At 46.2% G+C, this 25,000-nt stretch overlaps 1 protein-coding gene across 2 annotated transcripts in view; it reads left to right on the forward strand.

Annotated features, from left to right (window-relative positions):
• The window catches only part of LOC135573630 (C-terminal-binding protein 2-like), a 106,701-nt gene that overhangs the window by 74,990 nt on the left and 6,711 nt on the right, over nt 1-25,000 (forward strand). For both annotated transcript variants that reach the window (XM_065022910.1, XM_065022911.1), the window contains exons 6-8: nt 3,555-3,685; nt 5,847-5,974; nt 12,582-12,699. In XM_065022910.1, the coding sequence (XP_064878982.1) occupies nt 3,555-3,685; nt 5,847-5,974; nt 12,582-12,699 (377 nt within the window). The remainder of the gene's footprint in view (nt 1-3,554; nt 3,686-5,846; nt 5,975-12,581; nt 12,700-25,000) is intronic.

The raw sequence follows: 25,000 nt of genomic DNA on the forward strand, positions 1-25,000 counted from the left end.
TTATTAAAGTGACTAGTGATCCATTTATTAAAGTGGCCAGTGATCCATTTATTAAAGTGACTAGTGATCCATTTATTAAAAGTGGCCAGTGATCCATTTATTAAAGTGGCCAGCAGCCATTTATTAAAGTGATCCATTTATTAAAGTGACCATGATCCATTTATTAAAGTAACAGTGATCCATTTATTAATTGCCTTGATCCATTTATTAGAAGCTGATCCATTTATTAAAGTGACATTTAGTTATCCATTTATTAAAGTAAAGTGAACAGTGATCCATTTATTAAAGTGGCCAGTGATCCATTTATTAAAGTGACTAGTGATCCATTTATTAAAGTGGCCAGTGATCCTAGTGATCCATTTATTAAAGTGGCCAGTGATCCATTTATTAAAGTGGCCAGTGATCCATTTATTAAAGTGGCCAGTGATCCATTTATTAAAGTGACCAGTGATCCATTTATTAAAGTGACAGTGATCCATTTATTAAAGTGGCCAGTGATCCATTTATTGTATCATTTAAAGTGGCCAGTGATCCATTTATTAAAGTGACTAGTGATCCATTTATTAAAGCCTCCCTAGTGATCCATTTATTAAAGTGACTAGTGATCCATTTATTAAAGTGATCCTAGTGATCCATTTATTAAAGTGACTAGTGATCCATTTATCTAGTGGCCAGTGATCCATTTATTAAAGTGGCCAGTGATCCATTTATTAAAGTGGCCAGTGATCCATTTATTAAAGTGACCAGTGATCCATTTATTTGATCCTAGTGATCCAAAATTACAAGTGGCCATTTATTAAAGTGTGATCCATTTATTAAAGTCTGCCAGTGATCCATTTATTAAAGTGACTAGTGATCCATTTATTAAAGTCTTATCTCAGTGATCCATTTATTTTCTGTGATCCTATTTTTAAAGTGGCCAGTGATCCATTTATTAAAGTGACTAGTGATCCATTTATTTAAGTGGCCAGTGATTTGGTCTCAATGTTGGCAGCAGCTCTCTGAGTTAGTGATTTATGTTTAACAGTCTAATTGCCTTGAGATAGAAGCTTTTTCAGTCTCTCGGTCCCAGCTTTGATGCAGCTGTACTGACCTCACCTTCTGGATGATAGCGGGGTGAACAGGCAGTGGCTTGGGTGGTTGTTGTCCTTGATGATCTTTATGGCCTTCCTGTGACATCGGGTGGTGTAGGTGTCCTGGAGGGCAGGTAGTTGCCCCGGTGATGCGTTGTGCAGACCTCACCACCCTCTGGAGAGCCTTACGGTTGTGGGCGGAGCAGTTTACCAGGCAGTGATACAGCCCGACAGGATGCTCTCAATTGTACATCTGTAAAAGATTGTGAGGTTCTTAGGTGACAAGCCAAATTTCTTAAGCCTTTTCCTTTCCTACTGCTTAGAGCTGCTATCAATACAACAATACCCCATCTAGTCTGCCACCTGGTGGAGGAGGGGAGAATTACACCTCTTATCTCAGTTTCCTCTGACTCTCTCAGGTTGACTTCACTGCTCAGAGCTGCTGTCAAAACTACAATACCCCATCTGGTCTGTCTGCTCTGCCACCTGGTGGAGGAGAGGAGAATTACATCTCTTATCTCAGTTTCCTCTTATTTTCTGTGTTTCTATTCTTTCTGGTTGACTTCACATCAGAGACAGAGAGAGAGAGAGCATTGAAGAGCTGTCTGAAGGAGAACAACAGAATAGAGAAGGCTCTATCTCTTAACCCAGTTCTTAACTCCTCTCCTGTGTCTTCATCGTTGTTCTTCAAGCCTGCATCTTCTTATCTCAGGTGTAGTGTGTGTGTGTGTGTGTGTGTGTGTGTGTGTGTGTGTGTGTGTGTGTGTGTGTGTGTGTGTGTGTGTGTGTGTGTGTGTGTAATAAAAGGATGACTTCAGTAGGGCTTTTCATGTGGTGGATTTAAGGGATTACAGTTTCTTCCAAGAATATTAATTGGATTTTTCTGGAGCTGTTGTTTTTCTCCAGCAGTTTTTGATTTATTTTTGTTGTGTAGTATAGTTATCAACTGTCATCTTGTCCTCAACGTAGTGCACTATCAAGGGAATAGAGTTCCATTTGGGAAACTCTATCTACAGCCAACTATGTGAGCTGAGCCAGCACTATCAGGAATAGGGTCCCATTTGAAATGTCCCCATCTACAGCCAACTCTGTGAGCTGAGCCAAGCTCTATCAAGGGAATAGGTTCAATTTCTCTATTCTTAAAGAACTTTTGACAGTCATCCTTCAGAGCTGATTTTCCTCAGGTGTAGATGTGTCTCCATGGCGATGAGACAGACATATATGCGTGTGCATGTGTTGCCCAGGTGCTCGGCTCGTCATGTCTTCAGTAGACCATTCAGTGGAGCGTCAAAGACATTCTAGGCTCTTCTACAGCTCTGTCAGTAGGTCATCTCTATTCTAGTCTCTCTTCTCCAGCTCTATCAGTAGGTCATCTCTATTCTAGTCTCTCTTCTCCAGCTCTATCAGTAGGTCATCTCTATTCTAGTCTCTCTTCTCCAGCTCTATCAGTAGGTCATCTCTATTATAGTCTCTCTTCTCCAGCTCTATCAGTAGGTCATCTCTATTATAGTCTCTCTTCTCCAGCTCTATCAGTAGGTCATCTCTATTATAGACTCTCTTCTCCAGCTCTATCAGTAGGTCATCTCTATTATAGTCTCTCTTCTCCAGCTCTATCAGTAGGTCATCTCTATTATAGTCTCTCTTCTCCAGCTCTATCAGTAGGTCATCTCTATTCTAGTCTCTCTTCTCCAGCTCTATCAGTAGGTCATCTCTATTATAGTCTCTCTTCTCCAGCTCTATCAGTAGGTCATCTCTATTCTAGTCTCTCTTCTCCAGCTCTATCAGTAGGTCATCTCTATTCTAGTCTCTCTTCTCCAGCTCTATCAGTAGGTCATCTCTATTCTAGTCTCTCTTCTCCAGCTCTATCAGTAGGTCATCTCTATTCTAGTCTCTCTTCTCCAGCTCTATCAGTAGGTCATCTCTATTCTAGTCTCTCTTCTCCAGCTCTATCAGTAGGTCATCTCTATTAAGATACTTAACAGTAGGACGCAAACAAATTCTTTGTAAAAACTACATGTTGGTGGCGCTCCTCTTTAGATCAAATCAACCCCCCCCCTCTACTCTCTCTTATCTTTCTCTCCCCTACCCCCCCTCTACTCTCTCTTATCTTTCTCTCCCCCCCCTCTACTCTCTCTTATCTTTCTCCCCCCTCTCTACTCTCTCTTATCTTTCTCCCCCTCTATTCTCTCTCTTATCTTTCTCTCCCCCCTACTCTCTCTTATCTTTCTCCCCCTCTACTCTCTCTTATCTTTTCTCCCCCCTCTATTCTCTCTCTTATCTTTTCTCCCCCCTACTCTCTCTTATCTTTCTCCCCCCCCTCTATTCTCTCTCTTATCTTTCTCTCCCCCCCCCTCTACTCTCTCTTATCTTTCTCCCCCCATCTATTTCTCTCTCTTATCTTTCTCCCCCCCTCTACTCTCTCTTATCTTTCTCTCCCCCTCTATTCTCTCTCTTATCTTTCTCCCCCCCCCCCTCTTCTAGATGCGCCAGGGAGCGTTCCTGGTGAATGCAGCGCGGGGAGGGCTGGTGGATGAGAAGGCCCTGGCTCAGGCCCTGAAGGAGGGGAGGATACGTGGCGCTGCCCTGGACGTGCACGAGATAGAACCCTTCAGGTGAGACACACAGTGCACGAGATAGAACCCTTCAGGTGAGACACACAGTGCACGAGATAGAACCCTTCAGGTGAGACACACAGTGCACGAGATAGAACCCTTCAGGTGAGACACACAGTGCACGAGATAGAACCCTTCAGGTGAGACACACAGTGCACGAGATAGAACCCTTCAGGTGAGACACACAGTGCATGAGATAGAACCCTTCAGGTGAGACACACAGTGGATGAGGATATAGTTTACCTGACAGTAACACCTCAGTATAGTTTACCTGACAGTAACACCTCAGTATAGTTTACCTGACAGTAACACCTCAGTATAGTTTACCTGACAGTAACACATCAGTATAGTTTACCTGACAGTAACACCTCAGTATAGTTCACCTGACAGTAACACCTCAGTATAGTTCACCTGACAGTAACACCTCCTAACACCTCAGTATAGTTTACCTGACAGTAACACCTCAGTATAGTTCACCTGACAGTAACACCTCAGTATAGTTTACCTGACAGTAACACCTCAGTATAGTTTACCTGACAGTAACACCTCAGTATAGTTTACCTGACAGTAACACCTCAGTATAGTTTACCTGACAGTAACACCTCAGTATAGTTTACCTGACAGTAACACCTCAGTATAGTTTACCTGACAGTAACACATCAGTATAGTTTACCTGACAGTAACACCTCAGTATAGTTTACCTGACAGTAACACCTCAGTATAGTTTACCTGACAGTAACACCTCAGTATAGTTTTACCACCTCAGTAGTTTACCTGACAGTAACACCTCAGTATAGTTTACCTGACAGTAACACCTCAGTATAGTTTACCTGACAGTAACACCTCAGTATAGTTTACCTGACAGTAACACCTCAGTATAGTTTACCTGACAGTAACACCTCAGTATAGTTTACCTGACAGTAACACCTCAGTATAGTTTACCTAACTGACAGTAACACCTCAGTATAGTTTACCTGACAGTAACACCTCAGTATAGTTTACCTGATCGTAACACCTCAGTATAGTTTACCTGACAGTAACACATCAGTATAGTTTACCTGATCGTAACACCTCAGTATAGTTTACCTGACAGTAACACCTCAGTATAGTTTACCTGACAGTAACACATCAGTATAGTTTACCTGACAGTAACACCTCAGTATAGTTATGTTGTCAGGGAGTTATGGTGTCAGGCGATATGTTGTCAGGGAGATATGTTGTCAGGGAGTTATGGTGTCAGGAGAGTTTATGTTGTCAGGCAGTTATGTTGTCAGGCAATATGTTGTCAGGGAGTTATGTTGTCAGGGAGATATGTTGTCAGGGAGTTATGTTGTCAGGGAGATATGTTGTCAGGAGATATTTGTCAGGGAGATATGTTGTCAGGGAGTTATGTTGTCAGGGAGTTGTGTTGTCAGGGAGTTATGGTGTCAGGCGATATGTTGTCAGGGAGATATGTTGTCAGGGAGTTATGGTGTCAGGGAGTTATGTTGTTAGGCGATATGTTGTCAGGGAGTTATGTTGTCAGGCAATATGTTGTCAGGGAGTTATGTTGTCAGGGAGATATGGTGTCAGGGAGATATGTTGTCAGGGAGTTATGTTGTCAGGCAATATGTTGTCAGGGACATATGTTGTCAGGGAGATATTGTGTCAGGGAGATATGTTGTCAGGGAGATATGTTGTCAGGCAATATGTTGTCAGGGAGTTATGTTGTCAGGGAGATATGGTGTCAGGGAGATATGTTGTCAGGGAGTTATGTTGTCAGGCAATATGTTGTCAGGGAGATATGTTGTCAGGGAGTTCTGGTTCTACTGTGAACACACATCAACAAGACGTCAACAGAGGACCTGTAATCCCACACTACAGTGGCTCATATCAGTGACACCTTCACACACTACCCTTGGACCAGGGCACGGAGGGTGAGTTGGGAGGACTGAGGGAAGAAGAAGGAGAGGAAGTCTCAGCATCTCAGGGATGGAGAGGAGATGATGAGATGAGATGAGGAGATGAAGAGAGGAAATGAAGAGAGGAGGAAATGAAGGGAGGAGATGAAAGGAGGAGATGAGGAAAGGAGATTAGATGAAGAGGCCACTGCCTGATTTGGGTCTGATACTTGTTCTCTCTACAACCACCCCTCCACCCCCCAACCCTCCCCTCTCTCTAGTTTTGCTACAGGCCCTCTGAAGGATGCTCCCAACCTGATCTGTACACCACACACAGCCTGGTACAGTGAACAGGCTTCTCTGGAGATGAGAGAGGCAGCTGCCACCGAGATACGAAGAGCCATCAGCGGTACGCCTGTTCCCCAGCACCTCACTGGTCAGGAAGCCTGTTCCCCAGCACCTCACTAGACCGGAACCCTGTTCCCCAGCACCTCACTAGTCAGGAACCCTGTTCCCCAGCACCTCACTAGTCAGGAACCCTGTTCCCAAGCACCTCACTAGTCAGGAACCATGTTCCCCAGCACCTCACTAGTCAGGAACCCTGTTCCCCAGCACCTCACTAGACAGGAACCCTGTTCCCCAGCACCTCACTAGTCAGGAACCATGTTCCCCAGCAGCTCACTAGTCAGGAACCCTGTTCCTCAGCACCTCACTAGTCAGGAACCCTGGTCCCCAGCACCTCACTAGTCAGGAACCATGTTCCTCAGCACCTCACCAGTCAGGAACCCTGTTCCCCAGCACCTCACCAGTCAGGAACCCTGTTCCTCAGCACCTCACCAGTCAGGAACCCTGTTCCCCAGCACCTCACCAGTCAGGAACCCTGGTCCCCAGCACCTAACCAGTCAGGAACCCTGGTCCCCAGCACCTCACTAGACAGGAACCCTGTTCCCCAGCACCTCACTAGTCAGGAACCCTGTTCCCCAGCACCTCACTAGTCAGGAACCCTGTTCCCCAGCACCTCACTAGTCAGGAACCCTGTTCCCCAGCACCTCACTAGACAGGAACCCTGTTCCCCAGCACCTCACTAGTCAGGAACCCTGTTCCCCAGCACCTCACTAGTCAGGAACCCTGTTCCCCAGCACCTCACTAGTCAGGAACCATGTTCCCCAGCACCTCACTAGTCAGGAACCCTGTTCCCCAGCACCTCACAGTCAGGAACCCTGTTCCCCAGCACCTCACTAGTCAGGAACCATGTTCCCCAGCACCTCACTAGTCAGGAACCCTGTTCCCCAGCACCTCACTAGTCAGGAACCCTGGTCCCCAGCACCTCACTAGTCAGGAACCCTGTTCCCCAGCACCTCACTAGTCAGGAACCCTGTTCCCCAGCACCTCACCAGTCAGGAACCCTGTTCCCCAGCACCTCACCAGTCAGGAACCCTGTTCCCCAGCACCTCACTAGTCAGGAACCCTGTTCCCCAGCACCTCACTAGTCAGGAACCATGTTCCCCAGCACCTCACTAGTCAGGAACCCTGTTCCCCAGCACCTCACTAGACAGGAACCCTGTTCCCCAGCACCTCACTAGTCAGGAACCCTGTTCCCCAGCACCTCACTAGTCAGGAACCCTGTTCCCCAGCACCTCACTAGTCAGGAACCCTGTTCCCAGCACCTCACTAGTCAGGAACCCTGTTCCTCAGCACCTCACTAGTCAGGAACCCTGTTCCCCAGCACCTCACTAGTCAGGAACCATGTTCCCCAGCACCTCACTAGTCAGGAACCCTGTTCCCCAGCACCTCACTAGTCAGGAACCCTGTTCCCCAGCACCTCACTAGTCAGGAACCCTGTTCCTCAGCACCTCACTAGTCAGGAACCCTGTTCCCCAGCACCTCACTAGTCAGGAACCCTGTTCCCCAGCACCTCACTAGTCAGGAACCCTGTTCCCCAGCACCTCACTAGTCAGGAACCCTGTCCCCAGCACCTCACTAGTCAGGAACCCTGTTCCCCAGCACCTCACTAGTCAGGAACCCTGTTCCCAGCACCTCACTAGTCAGGAACCCTGTTCCCCAGCACCTCACTAGTCAGGAAACCTGTAGTATAAAGTAGCACTCACTATAGTCAGGGAATAGGGCTGTAGTATAAAGCAGTGTACTATATAGGAATAGGGCTGTAGTCCCCAGCACCTCACTATATAGGAAACCCTGTTATAAAGTAGCACTATATAGGGAATAGGGCTGTAGTATAAAGTAGTGTACTAGTCAGGAAACCCTGTAGTATAAAGCAGTCACTATATAGGAATAGGGCTGTAGTATAAAGTAGTGCACTAGTCAGGGAAACCCTGTAGTATAAAGTAGTGCACTATATAGGAATAGGGCTGTAGCAGCCTCACTATACAGGAAAGGGCTGTAGTATAAAGTAGTGCACTATATAGGGAATAGGGCTGTAGTATAAAGTAGTCATTATAGGAATAGGGCTGTAGTATCAGTAGTCACTATCAGGAATGGGGCTGTAGTATAAAGTAGTGCACTAGTCAGGAACCCTGTTCCCCAGCACCAGATCCTAGCCTCCCAGAAAACCCATTGTCCCCAACAACTTTAATCAGGAACCCTGTTCCTCAGCACCTCACTAGTCAAAGGTTTTAAAACACCTCACTCATTTCAGGGAATTTGTTCCTAGCACCTCATTGTAACAGGAACCCTGTGAAAACAGCAAAACTAGAAATCAGGAATCTGTAGTATAAAGAAAGTGTTAAACAAATCAAATAGGGATTTTATATTTGGATTCTTCATATAAAGCCCTTTAGTGATGAATTGGAATAGGGCTTCAACCAGCTTCCCAGTCACCTGGAACTATTTCAGACATGTGTGCCCTGTTTAAAAGTTAATTCGTGGAATTTCTATCCTTCTTTATCTCCCATCCCATAGCTAACATCACCATCCCATAGGAATATCTGTCCATCCCATAGCTAACATCTCTCCATCCCATAGGAACCCATCCCATAGTAACATCTCTCATCCCATAGGAAGCTAACATCTCTCCATCCCATAGCTAACAATCCCATAGTTAACATAGTCTCCATCCCATAGTTAACATCTCTCCGTCCCTAGTTAACATGTCCATCCCATAGTTAACATCTGTCCATCCCATAGCTAACATCACTCCATCCCAGGAACTCCATCCCAGCTAACATCTTCCTCCCAGAACACATCCCAGCTAACAACTTTAATTAGTGATTGTGTTCCCATAGCTAACATCTCTCCATCCCATAGTTTTAAATCTCACCTACCCAGGGCTTTTTATCCCAAATTTGTTACTACTACATTGTAGAATAATTCTCCATCCCATAGTTAAATCTCTACATCCCATAGCTAACATAGTTAACATCTCTCCATTGTAGTTAACATCTACCCATCCCATAGTTAACATCTCTCCATCCCATAGCTAACATCTCTCCATCCCATAGCTAACATCCATCCCATAGCTAACATCTCTCCATCCCATAGTTAACATCTACCCATCCCATAGCTAATATCTCTCCATCCCATAGCTAACATCTCTCCATCCCATAGTTAACATCTACCCATCCCATAGCTAACATCTCTCCATCCCATAGTTAACATACCCATGTAGCTAACATCTCTCCATCCCATAGATAACATCTACCCATTCCATAGTTAACATCTCTCCATCCCATAGTTAACATCTCTCCATCCCATAGCTAACATCTACCCATCCCATAGCTAACATCTCTCCATCCCATAGCTAACATCTCTCCATCCCATAGCTAACATCTCTCCATCCCATAGCTAACATCTCTCCATCCCATAGTTAACATCTCTCCATCCCATAGCTAACATCTCTCCATCCCATAGCTAACATCTCTCCATCCCATAGCTAGCATCTACCCATCCCATAGCTAACATCTCTCCATCCCATAGCTAACATTTACCCATCCCATAGCTAACATCTCTCCATCCCATAGCTAACATCTCTCCATCCCATAGCTAACATCTACCCATCCCATAGCTAACATCTCTCCATCCCATAGCTAACATATCTCCATCCCATAGCTAACATCTCTCCATCCCATAGCTAGCATCTCTCCATCCCATAGCTAACATTTACCCATCCCATAGCTAACATCTCTCCATCCCATAGCTAACATCTCTCCATCCCATAGCTAACATCTACCCATCCCATAGTTAACATCTCTCCATCCCATAGCTAACATCTCTCCATCCCATAGCTAATATCTCTCCATCCCATAGCTAACATCTCTCCATCCCATAGCTAACATTTACCCATCCCATAGCTAACATCTCTCCATCCCATAGCTAACATCTCTCCATTCCATAGCTAACACCTCTCCATCCCATAGCTAGCATCTACCCATCCCATAGCTAACATCTCTCCATCCCATAGCTAACATCTCTCCATCCCATAGTTAACATCTCTCCATCCCATAGCTAGCATCTACCCATCCCATAGCTAACATCTCTCCATCCCATAGCTAACATCTCTCCATCCCATAGCTAACATCTCTCCATCCCATAGTTAACATCTCTCCATTCCATAGCTAACATCTCTCCATCCCATAGCTAACATCTACCCATCCCATAGTTAACATCTCTCCATCCCATAGTTAACATCTCTCCATCCCATAGTTAACATCTCTCCATCCCATAGCTAACATCTCTCCATCCCATAGTTAACATCTCTACATCCCATAGCTAACATCTCTCCATCCCATAGTTAACATCTCTCCATTCCATAGTTAACATCTACCCATCCCATAGTTAACATCTCTCCATCCCATAGCTAACATCTCTCCATCCCATAGCTAACATCTCTCCATCCCATAGCTAACATCTCTCCATCCCATAGTTAACATCTACCCATCCCATAGCTAATATCTCTCCATCCCATAGCTAACATCTCTCCATCCCATAGTTAACATCTACCCATCCCATAGCTAACATCTCTCCATCCCATAGTTAACATCTCTCCTACCCATCCCATAGCTAACATCTCTCCATCCCATAGATAACATCTACCCATTCCATAGTTAACATCTCTCCATCCCATAGTTAACATCTCTCCATCCCATAGCTAACATCTACCCATCCCATAGCTAACATCTCTCCATCCCATAGCTAACATCTCTCCATCCCATAGCTAACATCTCTCCATCCCATAGCTAACATCTCTCCATCCCATAGTTAACATCTCTCCATCCCATAGCTAACATCTCCATCCCATAGCTAACATCTCTCCATCCCATAGCTAGCATCTACCCATCCCATAGCTAACATCTCTCCATCCCATAGCTAACATTTACCCATCCCATAGCTAACATCTCTCCATCCCATAGCTAACATCTCTCCATCCCATAGCTAACATCTACCCATCCCATAGCTAACATCTCTCCATCCCATAGCTAACATCTCTCCATCCCATAGCTAACATCTCTCCATCCCATAGCTAACATCTCTCCATCCCATAGCTAACATTCTACCCATCCCATAGCTAACATCTCTCCATCCCATAGCTAGCATCTCCATCCCATAGCTAACATCTACCCATCCCATAGTTAACATCTCTCCATCCCATAGCTAACATCTCTCCATCCCATAGCTAACATCTCTCCATCCCATAGTTAACATCTCTCCATCCCATAGTTAACATCTCTCCATCCCATAGCTAACATCTCTCCATCCCATAGCTAACATCTCTCCATCCCATAGTTAACATCTCTCCATCCCATAGCTAACATCTCTCCATCCCATAGCTAACATCTACCCATCCCATAGCGAACATCTCTCCATCCCATAGTTAACATCTCTCCATCCCATAGTTAACATCTCTCCATTCCATAGCTAACATCTCTCCATCCCATAGCTAACATCTACCCATCCCATAGCGAACATCTCTCCATCCCATAGTTAACATCTACCCATCCCATAGTTAACATCTCTCCATCCCATAGCTAACATCTCTCCATCCCATAGTTAACATCTCTCCATCCCATAGTTAACATCTCTCCATCCCATAGTTAACATCTCTCCATCCCATAGTTAAACATCATCTCCATCCCATAGCTAACATCTCTCCATCCCATAGCTAACATCTCTCCATCCCATAGTTAACATCTCTCCATCCCATAGCTAACATCTCTCCATCCCATAGTTAACATCTCTCCATCCCATAGCTAACATCTCTCCATCCCATAGTTAACATCTACCCATTCCTTCCTTTATCTCCTCTCATTTTAATCACTCTACAAGTTATGGCTTCATTTTGTCTGTGTGATGATTCAGGTTACCTCTCTCTGTCTCTGTCTTTACCTCTCTCTCTGTCTTTACCTCTCTCTGTCTTTACCTCTCTCTGTCTTTACCTCTCTCTGTCTCTTTCTTTACCTCTCTCTGTCTCTCTCTTTACCTCTCTCTGTCTTTACCTCTCTCTCTGTCTTAACCTCTCTCTCTGTCTCTTTCTTTACCTCTCTCTCTGTCTTTACCTCTCTCTCTGTCTCTCTCTTTACCTCTCTCTGTCTTTACCTCTCTCTCTGTCTTAACCTCTCTCTCTGTCTCTTTCTTTACCTCTCTCTCTGTCTTTACCTCTCTCTGTCTTTACCTCTCTCTGTCTTTACCTCTCTCTGTCTCTTTCTTTACCTCTCTCTGTCTCTCTCTTTACCTCTCTCTGTCTTTACCTCTCTCTCTGTCTTAACCTCTCTCTCTGTCTCTTTCTTTACCTCTCTCTCTGTCTTTACCTCTCTCTCTGTCTCTCTCTTTACCTCTCTCTGTCTTTACCTCTCTCTATCTCTCTTTACCTCTCTCTCTGTCTCTTTCTTTACCTCTCTCTCTGTCTTTACCTCTCTCTCTGTCTCTTTCTTTACCTCTCTCTCTGTCTTTACCTCTCTCTCTGTCTTTACCTCTCTCTCTCTCCACGTTTCTAAATCTATCTCCCTCTCCTCCCTCCATCTCCCCACTTTCTCTCTCTCTCTCCCTCCCTCTCTCCATCGCAGGCCGCATCCCCGACAGCCTAAGAAACTGTGTGAATAAGGAGTTCTTTGTGACCACAGGACCGTGGGCAGTAATGGACCAGCAAGGTGTCCACCCAGAGCTCAATGGCACTGCCTACAGGTAGGCTGAGGAAGCACAGCGACAAGTGTGACATCTACTGTGTGTGTTTTGCTTCAGGATTATCCCTTACACACACAAACACACACACACACATACACACACACACACACACACACACACACACACATTGCTCATTTCACCACCTGTTCCTGGAGAGAGACCCTCCTGTAGGTTTTAACTCCAACCCTGTTCCTGGAGAGAGACCCTCCTGTAGGTTTTAACTCCAACCCTGTTCCTGGAGAGAGAACCTCCTGTAGGTTTTAACTCCAACCCTGTTCCTGGAGAGATACCATTTTAACAGGACAACTCTAGTAACAGGACAGCTGTAGTAACATGGTCTAGTAACAGGGTCTAGTAACAGGGTAACAGGGTCTAGTAACATGGTCTAGTAACAGGGTAACAGGGTCTAGTAACAGGGTAACAGGGTCTAGTAACAGGGTCTAGTAACAGGGTAACAGGGTCTAGTAACATGGTCTAGTAACAGGGTAACAGGGTCTAGTAACAGGGTAACAGGGTCTAGTAACATGGTCTAGTAACAGGGTCTAGTAACAGGGTAACAGGGTCTAGTAACAGGGTCTAGTAGCAGGGTAACAGGGTCCAGTAACAGGGTCTAGTAACAGGGTAACAGGGTCTAGTAACAGGGTCTAGTAACAGGGTAACAGGGTCTAGTAACAGGGTAACAGGGTAACAGGGTAACAGGGTAACAGGGTAACAGGGTCTAGTAACAGGGTAACAGGGTAACAGGGTCTAGTAACAGGGTAACAGGGTAACAGGGTAACAGGGTCTAGTAACAGGGTAACAGGGTAACAGGGTAACAGGGTCTAGTAACAGGGTAACAGAGTAACAGGGTCTAGTAACTGGGTCTAGTAACAGGGTAACAGGGTCTAGTAACAGGGTAACAGGGTCTAGTAACAGGGTAACAGGGTAACAGGGTCTGGTAACAGGGTCTAGTAACAGGGTAACAGGGTAACAGGGTCTAGTAACAGGGTAACAGGGTAACATGGTCTAGTAACAGGGTCTAGTAACAGGGTCTAGTAACAGGGTAACAGGGTAACAGGGTCTAGTAACAGGGTAACAGGGTCTAGTAACAGGGTAACAGGGTAACATGGTAACAGGGTCTAGTAACAGGGTAACAGTGTCTAGTAACAGGGTAACAGGGTCTAGTAACAGGGTAACAGGGTCTAGTAACAGGGTAACAGGGTAACAGGGTCTAGTAACAGGGTAACAGGGTCTAGTAACAGGGTAACAGGGTCTAGTAACAGGGTAACAGGGTCTAGTAACAGGGTAACAGTGTAACAGGGTCTAGTAACAGGGTAACAGGGTCTAGTAACAGGGTAACAGGGTCTAGTAACAGGGTAACAGGGTAACGGGGTAACAGGGTCTAGTAACAGGGTAACAGTGTCTAGTAACAGGGTAACAGTGTCTAGTAACAGGGTAACAGGGTCTAGTAACAGGGTAACAGGGTACCAGGGTAACAGGGTCTAGTAACAGGGTAACAGTGTCTAGTAACAGGGTAACAGGGTCTAGTAACAGGGTCTAGTAACAGGGTAACAGGGTCTAGTAACAGGGTAACAGGGTAACAGGGTCTAGTAACAGGGTAACAGTGTCTAGTAACAGGGTAACAGGGTCTAGTAACAGGGTAACAGGGTCCAGTAACAGGGTAACAGGGTCTAGTAACAGGGTAACAGTGTCTGGTAACAGGGTAACAGGGTAACAGGGTCTAGTAACAGGGTAACAGGGTAACAGGGTCTAGTAACAGGGTAACAGGGTAACAGGGTCTAGTAACAGGGTAACAGGGTAACAGGGTAACAGGGTCTAGTAACAGGGTAACAGGGTAACAGGGTCTAGTAACAGGTTAACAGGGTCTAGTAACAGGGTAACAGTGTAACAGGGTCTAGTAACAGAGTAACAGGGTCTAGTAACAGGATAACAGTGTAACAGGGTCTAGTAACAGGGTAACAGGGTCTAGTAACAGGGTAACAGGGTAACAGGGTACCAGGGTAACAGGGTCTAGTAACAGGGTAACAGTGTCTAGTAACAGGGTAACAGGGTCTAGTAACAGGGTAACAGGGTCTAGTAACAGGGTAACAGGGTAACAGGGTCTAGTAACAGGGTAACAGGGTAACAGGGTCTAGTAACAGGGTCTAGTAACAGGGTCTAGTAACAGGGTAACAGGGTAACATGGTAACAGGGTCTAGTAACAGGGTAACAGTGTCTAGTAACAGGGTAACAGGGTCTAGTAACAGGGTAACAGGGTCTAGTAACAGGGTAACAGGGTCTAGTAACAGGGTAACAGGGTAACAGGGTCTAGTAACAGGGTAACAGGGTCTAGTAACAGGGTAACAGGGTAACAGGGTAACAGGGTCTAGTAACAGGGTAACAGGGTCTAGTAACAGGGTAACAGGGTCTAGTAACAGGGTAACAGGGTAACAGGGTCTAGTAACAGGGTAACAGTGTCTAGTAACAGGGTAACAGGGTCTAGTAACAGGGTAACAGGGTCTAGTAACAGCGTAACAGGGTAACAGGGTCTAGTAACAGGGTAACAGGGTCTAGTAACAGGGTAACAGGGTAACAGGGTCTAGTAACAGGGTCTAGTAACAGGGTAACAGGGTAACAGGGTAACAGGGTCTAGTAACAGGGTAACAGGGTCTAGTAACAGGGTAACAGGGTAACAGGGTCTAGTAACAGGGTAACAGGGTAACATGGTCTAGTAACAGGGTCTAGTAACAGGGTCTAGTAACAGGGTAACAGGGTCTAGTAACAGGGTAACAGGGTCTAGTAACAGGGTCTAGTAACAGGGTAACAGGGTAACAGGGTCTAGTAACAGGGTCTAGTAACAGGGTAACAGGGTCTAGTAACATGGTAACAGTGTCTAGTAACAGGGTAACAGGGTCTAGTAACAGGGTAACAGGGTCTAGTAACAGGGTAACAGGGTAACAGGGTCTAGTAACAGGGTAACAGGGTCTAGTAACAGGGTAACAGGGTCTAGTAACAGGGTAACAGGGTCTAGTAACAGGGTAACAGGGTCTAGTAACAGGGTAACAGTGTAACAGGGTCTAGTAACAGGGTAACAGGGTCTAGTAACAGGGTAACAGGGTAACAGGGTACCAGGGTAACAGGGTCTAGTAACAGGGTAACAGTGTCTAGTAACAGGGTAACAGGGTCTAGTAACAGGGTAACAGGGTCTAGTAACAGGGTAACAGGGTCTAGTAACAGGGTAACAGTGTCTAGTAACAGGGTAACAGGGTAACAGGGTAACAGGGTCTAGTAACAGGGTAACAGTGTCTAGTAACAGGGTAACAGGGTCTAGTAACAGGGTAACAGGGTACCAGGGTAACAGGGTCTAGTAACAGGGTAACAGTGTCTAGTAACAGGGTAACAGGGTCTAGTAACAGGGTAACAGGGTCTAGTAACAGGGTAACAGGGTCTAGTAACAGGGTAACAGTGTCTAGTAACAGGGTAACAGGGTAACAGGGTCTAGTAACAGGGTAACAGTGTCTAGTAACAGGGTAACAGGGTCTAGTAACAGGGTAACAGGGTCTAGTAACAGGGTAACAGGGTCTAGTAACAGGGTAACAGGGTCTAGTAACAGGGTAACAGGGTAACAGGGTCTAGTAACAGGGTAACAGGGTAACAGGGTCTAGTAACAGGGTAACAGGGTAACAGGGTCTAGTAACAGGGTCTAGTAACAGGGTAACAGGGTAACAGGGTCTAGTAACAGGGTCTAGTAACAGGGTAACATGGTCAGGGTCTAGTAACAGGGTAACAGGGTCTAGTAACAGGGTCTAACAGGTAACAGGGGTAACAGGGTAACAGGGTCTAGTAACAGGGTCTCTAGTAACAGGGTAACAGGGTAACAGGGTAACAGGGTCTAGTAGTAACAGTAACAGGGTAACAGTGTCTAGTAACAGGGTAACAGGGTCTAGTAACAGGGTAACAGGGTCTAGTAACAGGGTAACAGGGTCTAGTAACAGGGTAACAGTAACAGGGTCTAGTAACAGGGTAACAGGGTCTAGTAACAGGGTAACAGGGTCTAGTAACAGGGTAACAGGGTAACAGGGTCTAGTAACAGGGTCTAGTAACAGGGTAACAGGGTCTAGTAACAGGGTCTAGTAACAGGGTAACAGGGTCTAGTAACAGGGTCTAGTAACAGGGTCTAGTAACAGGGTAACAGGGTAACAGGGTCTAGTAACAGGGTAACAGGGTAACAGGGTCTAGTAACAGGGTCTAGTAACAGGGTAACAGGGTCTAGTAACAGGGTAACAGTGTCTAGTAACAGGGTAACAGGGTCTAGTAACAGGGTAACAGGGTCTAGTAACAGGGTAACAGGGTCTAGTAACAGGGTAACAGGGTAACAGGGTCTAGTAACAGGGTAACAGGGTCTAGTAACAGGTTAACAGGGTAACAGGGTCTAGTAACAGGGTAACAGGGTCTAGTAACAGGGTAACAGTGTAACAGGGTCTAGTAACAGGGTAACAGGGTCTAGTAACAGGGTAACAGGGTCTAGTAACAGGGTAACAGGGTAACAGGGTCTAGTAACAGGGTAACAGTGTCTAGTAACAGGGTAACAGGGTCTAGTAACAGGGTAACAGGGTCTAGTAACAGGGTAACAGGGTAACAGGGTCTAGTAACAGGGTAACAGTGTCTAGTAACAGGGTAACAGGGTCTAGTAACAGGGTAACAGGGTCTAGTAACAGGGTAACAGGGTCTAGTAACAGGGTAACAGGGTAACAGGGTCTAGTAACAGGGTAACAGGGTCTAGTAACAGGGTAACAGGGTCTAGTAACAGGGTCTAGTAACAGGGTAACAGGGTCTAGTAACAGGGTAACAGGGTAACAGGGTAACAGGGTCTAGTAACAGGGTCTAGTAACAGGGTAACAGGGTAACAGGGTCTAGTAACAGGGTAACAGGGTAACATGGTCTAGTAACAGGGTCTAGTAACAGGGTCTAGTAACAGGGTAACAGGGTAACAGTGTCTAGTAACAGGGTAACAGGGTCTAGTAACAGGGTAACATGGTAACAGGGTCTAGTAACAGGGTAACAGTGTCTAGTAACAGGGTAACAGGGTCTAGTAACAGGGTAACAGGGTCTAGTAACAGGGTAACAGGGTAACAGGGTCTAGTAACATGGTAACAGGGTCTAGTAACAGGGTAACAGGGTCTAGTAACAGGGTAACAGGGTCTAGTAACAGGGTAACAGTGTAACAGGGTCTAGTAACAGGGTAACAGGGTCTAGTAACAGGGTAACAGGGTCTAGTAACAGGGTAACCAGGGTAACAGGGTCTAGTAACAGGGTAACAGTGTCTAGTAACAGGGTAACAGGGTCTAGTAACAGGGTAAAGTGTCTAGTAACAGGGTAACAGGGTCTAGTAACAGGGTAACAGGGTACCAGGGTAACAGGGTCTAGTAACAGGGTAACAGTGTCTAGTAACAGGGTAACAGGGTCTAGTAACAGGGTAACAGGGTCTAGTAACAGGGTAACAGGGTCTAGTAACAGGGTCAGGGTCTAAATCTAGGGTAACAGGGTAACAGGGTCTAGTAACATGGTAACAGTGTCTAGTAACAGGGTAACAGGGTCTAGTAACAGGGTCTAGTAACAGGGTAACAGGGTCTAGTAACAGGGTAACAGTGTCAGTAACAGGGTAACAGGGTCTAGTAACAGGGTAACAGGGTAACAGGGTCTAGTAACAGGGTAACAGGGTAACAGGGTCTAGTAACAGGGTCAGGGTAACAGGGTCTAGTAACAGGTAACAGGGTCTAGTAACAGGTAACAGTGTAACAGGGTCTAGTAACAGGGTAACAGGGTCTAGTAACAGGATAACAGTGTAACAGGGTCTAGTAACAGGGTAACAGGGTCTAGTAACAGGTTAACAGGGTCTGGTAACAGGGTAACAGGGTAACAGGGTCTAGTAACAGGGTAACAGGGTAACAGGGTCTAGTAACAGGGTAACAGGGGTCTAGTAACAGGGTAACCAGGGTAACAGGGTCTAGTAACAGGGTAACAGGGGGTCTAGTAACAGGGTCTAGTAACAGGGTAACATGGTAACAGGGTCTAGTAACAGGGTAACAGGGTCTAGTGGGTAACAGGGTCTAGTAACAGGGTAACAGTGTCTAGTAACAGGGTAACAGGGTCTAGTAACAGGGTAACAGGGTCTAGTAACAGGGTAACAGGGTCTAGTAACAGGGTAACAGTGTCTAGTAACAGGGTAACAGGGTCTAGTAACAGGGTAACAGGGTAACAGGGTCTAGTAACAGGGTAACAGGGTCTAGTAACAGGGTCTAGTAACAGGGTAACAGGGTAACAGGGTCTAGTAACAGGGTAACAGGGTCTAGTAACAGGGTCTAGTAACAGGGTCTAGTAACAGGGTAACAGGGTAACAGGGTCACAGGGTCTAGTAACAGGGTAACAGGGTCTAGTAACAGGGTCTAGTAACAGGGTAACAGGGTAACATGGTCTAGTAACAGGGTCTAGTAACAGGGTCTAGTAACAGGGTAACAGGGTAACAGGGTCTAGTAACAGGGTAACAGGGTCTAGTAACAGGGTAACAGGGTCTAGTAACAGGGTAACAGGGTCTAGTAACAGGGTAACAGTGTCTAGTAACAGGGTAACAGGGTCTAGTAACAGGGTAACAGGGTCTAGTAACAGGGTAACAGGGTCTAGTAACAGGGTAACAGGGTAACAGGGTCTAGTAACAGGGTAACAGGGTCTAGTAACAGGTTAACAGGGTCTAGTAACAGGGTAACAGGGTCTAGTAACAGGGTAACAGTGTAACAGGGTCTAGTAACAGGGTAACAGGGTCTAGTAACAGGGTAACAGGGTCTAGTAACAGGGTAACAGGGTAACAGGGTCTAGTAACAGGGTAACAGTGTCTAGTAACAGGGTAACAGGGTCTAGTAACAGGGTAACAGGGTCTAGTAACAGGGTAACAGGGTAACAGGGTCTAGTAACAGGGTAACAGTGTCTAGTAACAGGGTAACAGGGTCTAGTAACAGGTAACAGGGTCTAGTAACAGGGTAACAGGGTCTAACAGTAACAGGGTAACAGGGTCTAGTAACAGGGTAACAGGGTCTAGTAACAGGGTAACAGGGTCTAGTAACAGGGTCTAGTAACAGGGTAACAGGGTCTAACAGGGTAACAGGGTAACAGGGTAACAGGGTCTAGTAACAGGGTCTAGTAACAGGGTAACAGGGTAACAGGGTCTAGTAACAGGGTAACAGGGTAACATGGTCTAGTAACAGGGTCTAGTAACAGGGTCTAGTAACAGGGTAACAGGGTAACAGTGTCTAGTAACAGGGTAACAGGGTCTAGTAACAGGGTAACAGGGTAACAGGGTCTAGTAACAGGTCTAGTAACAGGGTAACAGGGTCTAGTAACAGGGTAACAGGGTCTAGTAACAGGGTAACAGGGTCTAGTAACAGGGTAACAGGGTCCAGTAACAGGGTCTAGTAACAGGGTAACAGGGTCTAGTAACAGGGTAGTGTAACAGGGTCTAGTAACAGGTAACAGGGTCTAGTAACAGGGTAACAGGGTCTAGTAACAGGGTAACAGGGTAACAGGGTAACAGGTAACAGGGTAACAGTGTCTAGTAACAGGGTAACAGGGTCTAGTAACAGGGTAACAGGGTAACAGGGTCTAGTAACAGGGTAACAGGGTAACAGGGTAACAGGGTCTAGTAACAGGGTAACAGGGTCTAGTAACAGGGTAACAGGTCTAGTAACAGGGTAACAGGGTCTAGTAACAGGGTAACAGGGTAACAGGGTCTAGTAACAGGGTAACAGGTCTAGTAACAGGGTAACAGGGTCTAGTAACAGGGTAACAGGGTCTAGTAACAGGGTAACAGGGTCTAGTAACAGGGTAACAGTGTCTAGTAACAGGGTAACAGGGTCTAGTAACAGGGTCTAGTAACAGTAACAGGGTAAAGGGTCAGTAACAGGGTAACAGGGGTAACAGGTTAACAGGGTCTAGTAACAGGGTAACAGGTAACAGGGTCTAGTAACAGGGTAACAGGGTCTAGTAACAGGGTAACAGGGTAACAGGGTCTAGTAACAGGGTAACAGGGTCTAGTAACAGGGTAACAGGGTAGGGTAACAGGGTCAGGGTCTAGTAACAGGGTAACAGGTCTAGTAACAGGGTAACAGGGTCTAGTAACAGGTTAACAGGGTCTAGTAACAGGGTAACAGGGTAACAGGGTCTAGTAACAGGGTAACAGGGTAACAGGGTCTAGTAACAGGGTAACAGGGTCTAGTAACAGGGTAACAGGGTAACATGGTAACAGGGTCTAGTAACAGGGTAACAGTGTCTAGTAACAGGGTAACAGGGTCTAGTAACAGGGTAACAGGGTCTAGTAACAGGGTAACAGGGTCTAGTAACAGGGTAACAGGGTAACAGGGTCTAGTAACAGGGTAACAGGGTCTAGTAACAGGGTAACAGGGTCTAGTAACAGGGTAACAGGGTCTAGTAACAGGGTAACAGGGTCTAGTAACAGGGTAACAGGGTAACAGGGTAACAGGGTAACAGGGTCTAGTAACAGGGTAACAGGGTCTAGTAACAGGGTAACAGGGTCTAGTAACAGGGTAACAGGGTAACAGGGTCTAGTAACAGGGTAACAGGGTCTAGTAACAGGGTCTAGTAACAGGGTAACAGGGTAACAGGGTCTAGTAACAGGGTAACAGGGTCTAGTAACAGGGTAACAGGGTAACAGGGTCTAGTAACAGGGTAACAGGGTAACAGGGTCTAGTAACAGGGTAACAGGGTCTAGTAACAGGGTAACAGGGTCTAGTAACAGGGTAACAGGGTAACAGGGTCTAGTAACAGGGTAACAGGGTAACAGGGTCTAGTAACAGGGTCTAGTAACAGGGTAACAGGGTCTAGTAACAGTAACAGGTCTAGTAACAGGGTAACAGGGTCTAGTAACAGGGTAACAGGGTCTAGTAACAGGGTAACAGGGTAACAGGGTCTAGTAACAGGGTAACAGGGTCTAGGGTAACAGGGTAACAGGGTCTAGTAACAGGGTCTAGTAACAGGGTAACAGGGTCTAGTAACAGGGTAACAGTGTAACAGGGTCTAGTAACAGGGTCTAGTAACAGGGTAACAGGGTAACAGGGTAACAGGGTAACAGGGTCTAGTAACAGGGTAACAGTAACAGGGTAACAGGGTCTAGTAACAGGGTAACAGGGTCTAGTAACAGGGTAACAGGGTCTAGTAACAGTAACAGTGTCTAGTAACAGGGTAACAGGGTAACAGGGTAACAGGGTCTAGTAACAGGGTAACAGGTCTAGTAACAGGGTAACAGGGTCTAGTAACAGGGTAACTAGTAACAGGGTCTAGTAACAGGGTAACAGTGTCTAGTAACAGGGTAACAGGGTCTAGTAACAGGGTAACAGGGTCTAGTAACAGGGTAACAGGGTCTAGTAACAGGGTAACAGGGTCAGTAACAGGGTCTAGTAACAGGGTAACAGGGTCTAGTAACAGTAACAGGGTCTAGTAACAGGGTAACAGGGTCTAGTAACAGGGTAACAGGGTCTAGTAACAGGGTCTAGTAACAGGGTAACAGGGTAACAGGGTCTAGTAACAGGGTAACAGGGTAACAGGGTCTAGTAACAGGGTAACAGGGTCTAGTAACAGGGTAACAGGGTAACAGGGTCTAGTAACAGGGTCTAGTAACAGGGTAACAGGGTAACAGGGTCTAGTAACAGGGTAACAGGGTCTAGTAACAGGGTAACAGGGTAACAGGGTCTAGTAACAGGGTAACAGGGTAACAGGGTAACAGGGTCTAGTAACAGGGTAACAGGGTAACAGGGTAACAGGGTCTAGTAACAGGGTAACAGGGTAACAGAGTAACAGGGTCTAGTAACTGGGTCTAGTAACAGGGTAACAGGGTCTAGTAACAGGGTAACAGGGTCTAGTAACAGGGTAACAGGGTAACAGGGTCTAGTAACAGGGTAACAGAGTAACAGGGTCTAGTAACTGGGTCTAGTAACAGGGTAACAGGGTCTAGTAACAGGGTAACAGGGTCTAGTAACAGGGTAACAGGGTAACAGGGTCTAGTAACAGGGTCTAGTAACAGGGTAACAGGGTAACAGGGTAACAGGGTCTAGTAACAGGGTAACAGGGTAACAGGGTCTAGTAACAGGGTAACAGGGTCTAGTAACAGGGTAACAGGGTAACAGGGTAACAGGGTCTAGTAACAGGGTAACAGGGTCTAGTAACAGGGTAACAGGGTCTAGTAACAGGGTAACAGGGTCTAGTAACAGGGTAACAGGGTCTAGTAACAGGGTAACAGGGTCTAGTAACAGGGTAACAGGGTCTAGTAACAGGGTAACAGGGTCTAGTAACAGGGTAACAGGGTAACAGGGTCTAGTAACAGGGTAACAGGGTCTAGTAACAGGGTAACAGGGTCTAGTAACAGGGTAACAGGGTCTAGTAACAGGGTAACAGTGTCTGGTAACAGGGTAACAGGGTAACAGGGTCTAGTAACAGGGTAACAGGGTAACAGGGTCTAGTAACAGGGTAACAGGGTAACAGGGTCTAGTAACAGGGTAACAGGGTCTAGTAACAGGGTAACAGGGTCTAGTAACAGGGTAACAGGGTCTAGTAACAGGGTATCAGGGTCTAGTAACAGGGTAACAGGGTCTAGTAACAGGGTAACAGGGTCTAGTAACAGGGTAACAGGGTCTAGTAACAGGGTCTAGTAACAGGGTCTAGTAACAGGGTAACAGGGTAACAGGGTCTAGTAACAGGGTCTAGTAACAGGGTAACAGGGTAACAGGGTCTAGTAACAGGGTAACAGGGTCTAGTAACAGGGTAACAGGGTAACAGGGTCTAGTAACAGGGTAACAGGGTCTAGTAACAGGATAACAGGGTAACAGGGTAACAGGGTCTAGTAACAGGGTAACAGGGTAGCAGGGTAACAGGGTAACAGGGTCTAGTAACAGGGTCTAGTAACAGGGTCTAGTAACAGGGTCTAGTAACAGGGTCTAGTAACAGGGGGTCTAGTAACAGGGTAACAGGGTCTAGTAACAGGGTCTAGTAACATGGTAACAGGGTCTAGTAACAGGGTCTAGTAACAGGGTAACAGGGTCTAGTAACAGGGTAACAGGGTCTAGTAACAGGGTCTAGTAACATGGTAACAGGGTAACAGGGTCTAGTAACAGGGTAACAGGGTCTAGTAACAGGGTAACAGGGTAACAGGGTCTAGTAACAGGGTCTAGTAACAGGGTAACAGGGTAACAGGGTCTAGTAACAGGGTCTAGTAACAGGGTAACAGGGTAACAGGGTCTAGTAACAGGGTAACAGGGTAACAGGGTCTAGTAACAGGGTAACAGGGTAACAGGGTCTAGTAACAGGGTCTAGTAACAGGGTAACAGGGTAACAGGGTCTAGTAACAGGGTAACAGGGTAACAGGGTAACAGGGTCTAGTAACAGGGTAACAGGGTCTAGTAACAGGGTAACAGGGTAACAGTAGCACAGGGTAACAGGGTAACAGGGTAACAGGGTCTAACAGGGTAACAGGGTAACAGGGTCTAGTAACAGGGTAACAGGGTCTAGTAACAGGGTAACAGGGTCTAGTAACAGGGTAACAGGGTCTAGTAACAGGGTAACAGGGTCTAGGTAACAGGGTCTAGTAACAGGGTAACAGGGTCTAGTAACAGGGTAAAGGGTCTAGTAACAGGGTAACAGGGTCTAGTAACAGGGTAACAGGGTAACAGGGTCTAGTAACAGGGTAACAGGGTAACAGGGTCTAGTAACAGGGTAACAGGGTAACAGGGTCTAGTAACAGGGTAACAGGGTAACAGGGTCTAGTAACAGGGTAACAGGGTAACAGGGTCTAGTAACTAGTAACAGGGGTAACAGGGTCAGGTCTAGGGTAACAGGGTAACAGGGTCTAGTAACAGGGTAACAGGGTAACAGGGTCTAGTAACAGGGTAACAGGGTAACAGGGTCTAGTAACAGGGTAACAGGGTCTAGTAACAGGGTCTAGTAACAGGGTAACAGGGTCTAGTAACAGGGTAACAGGGTCTAGTAACAGGGTCTAGTAACAGGGTCTAGTAACATGGTAACAGGGTCTAGTAACAGGGTCTAGTAACAGGGTCTAGTAACAGGGTCTAGTAACATGGTAACAGGGTAAGTAACAGGGTCTAGTAACAGGGTCTAGTAACAGGGTAACAGGGTAACAGGGTCTAGTAACAGGGTCTAGTAACAGGGTAACAGGGTAACAGGGTCTAGTAACAGGGTCTAGTAACAGGGTAACAGGGTAACAGGGTCTAGTAACAGGGTAACAGGGTAACAGGGTCTAGTAACA

This window comes from Oncorhynchus nerka, linkage group LG10, assembly GCF_034236695.1.
Source record: "Oncorhynchus nerka isolate Pitt River linkage group LG10, Oner_Uvic_2.0, whole genome shotgun sequence".
Lineage (NCBI taxonomy): Eukaryota > Metazoa > Chordata > Actinopteri > Salmoniformes > Salmonidae > Oncorhynchus > Oncorhynchus nerka.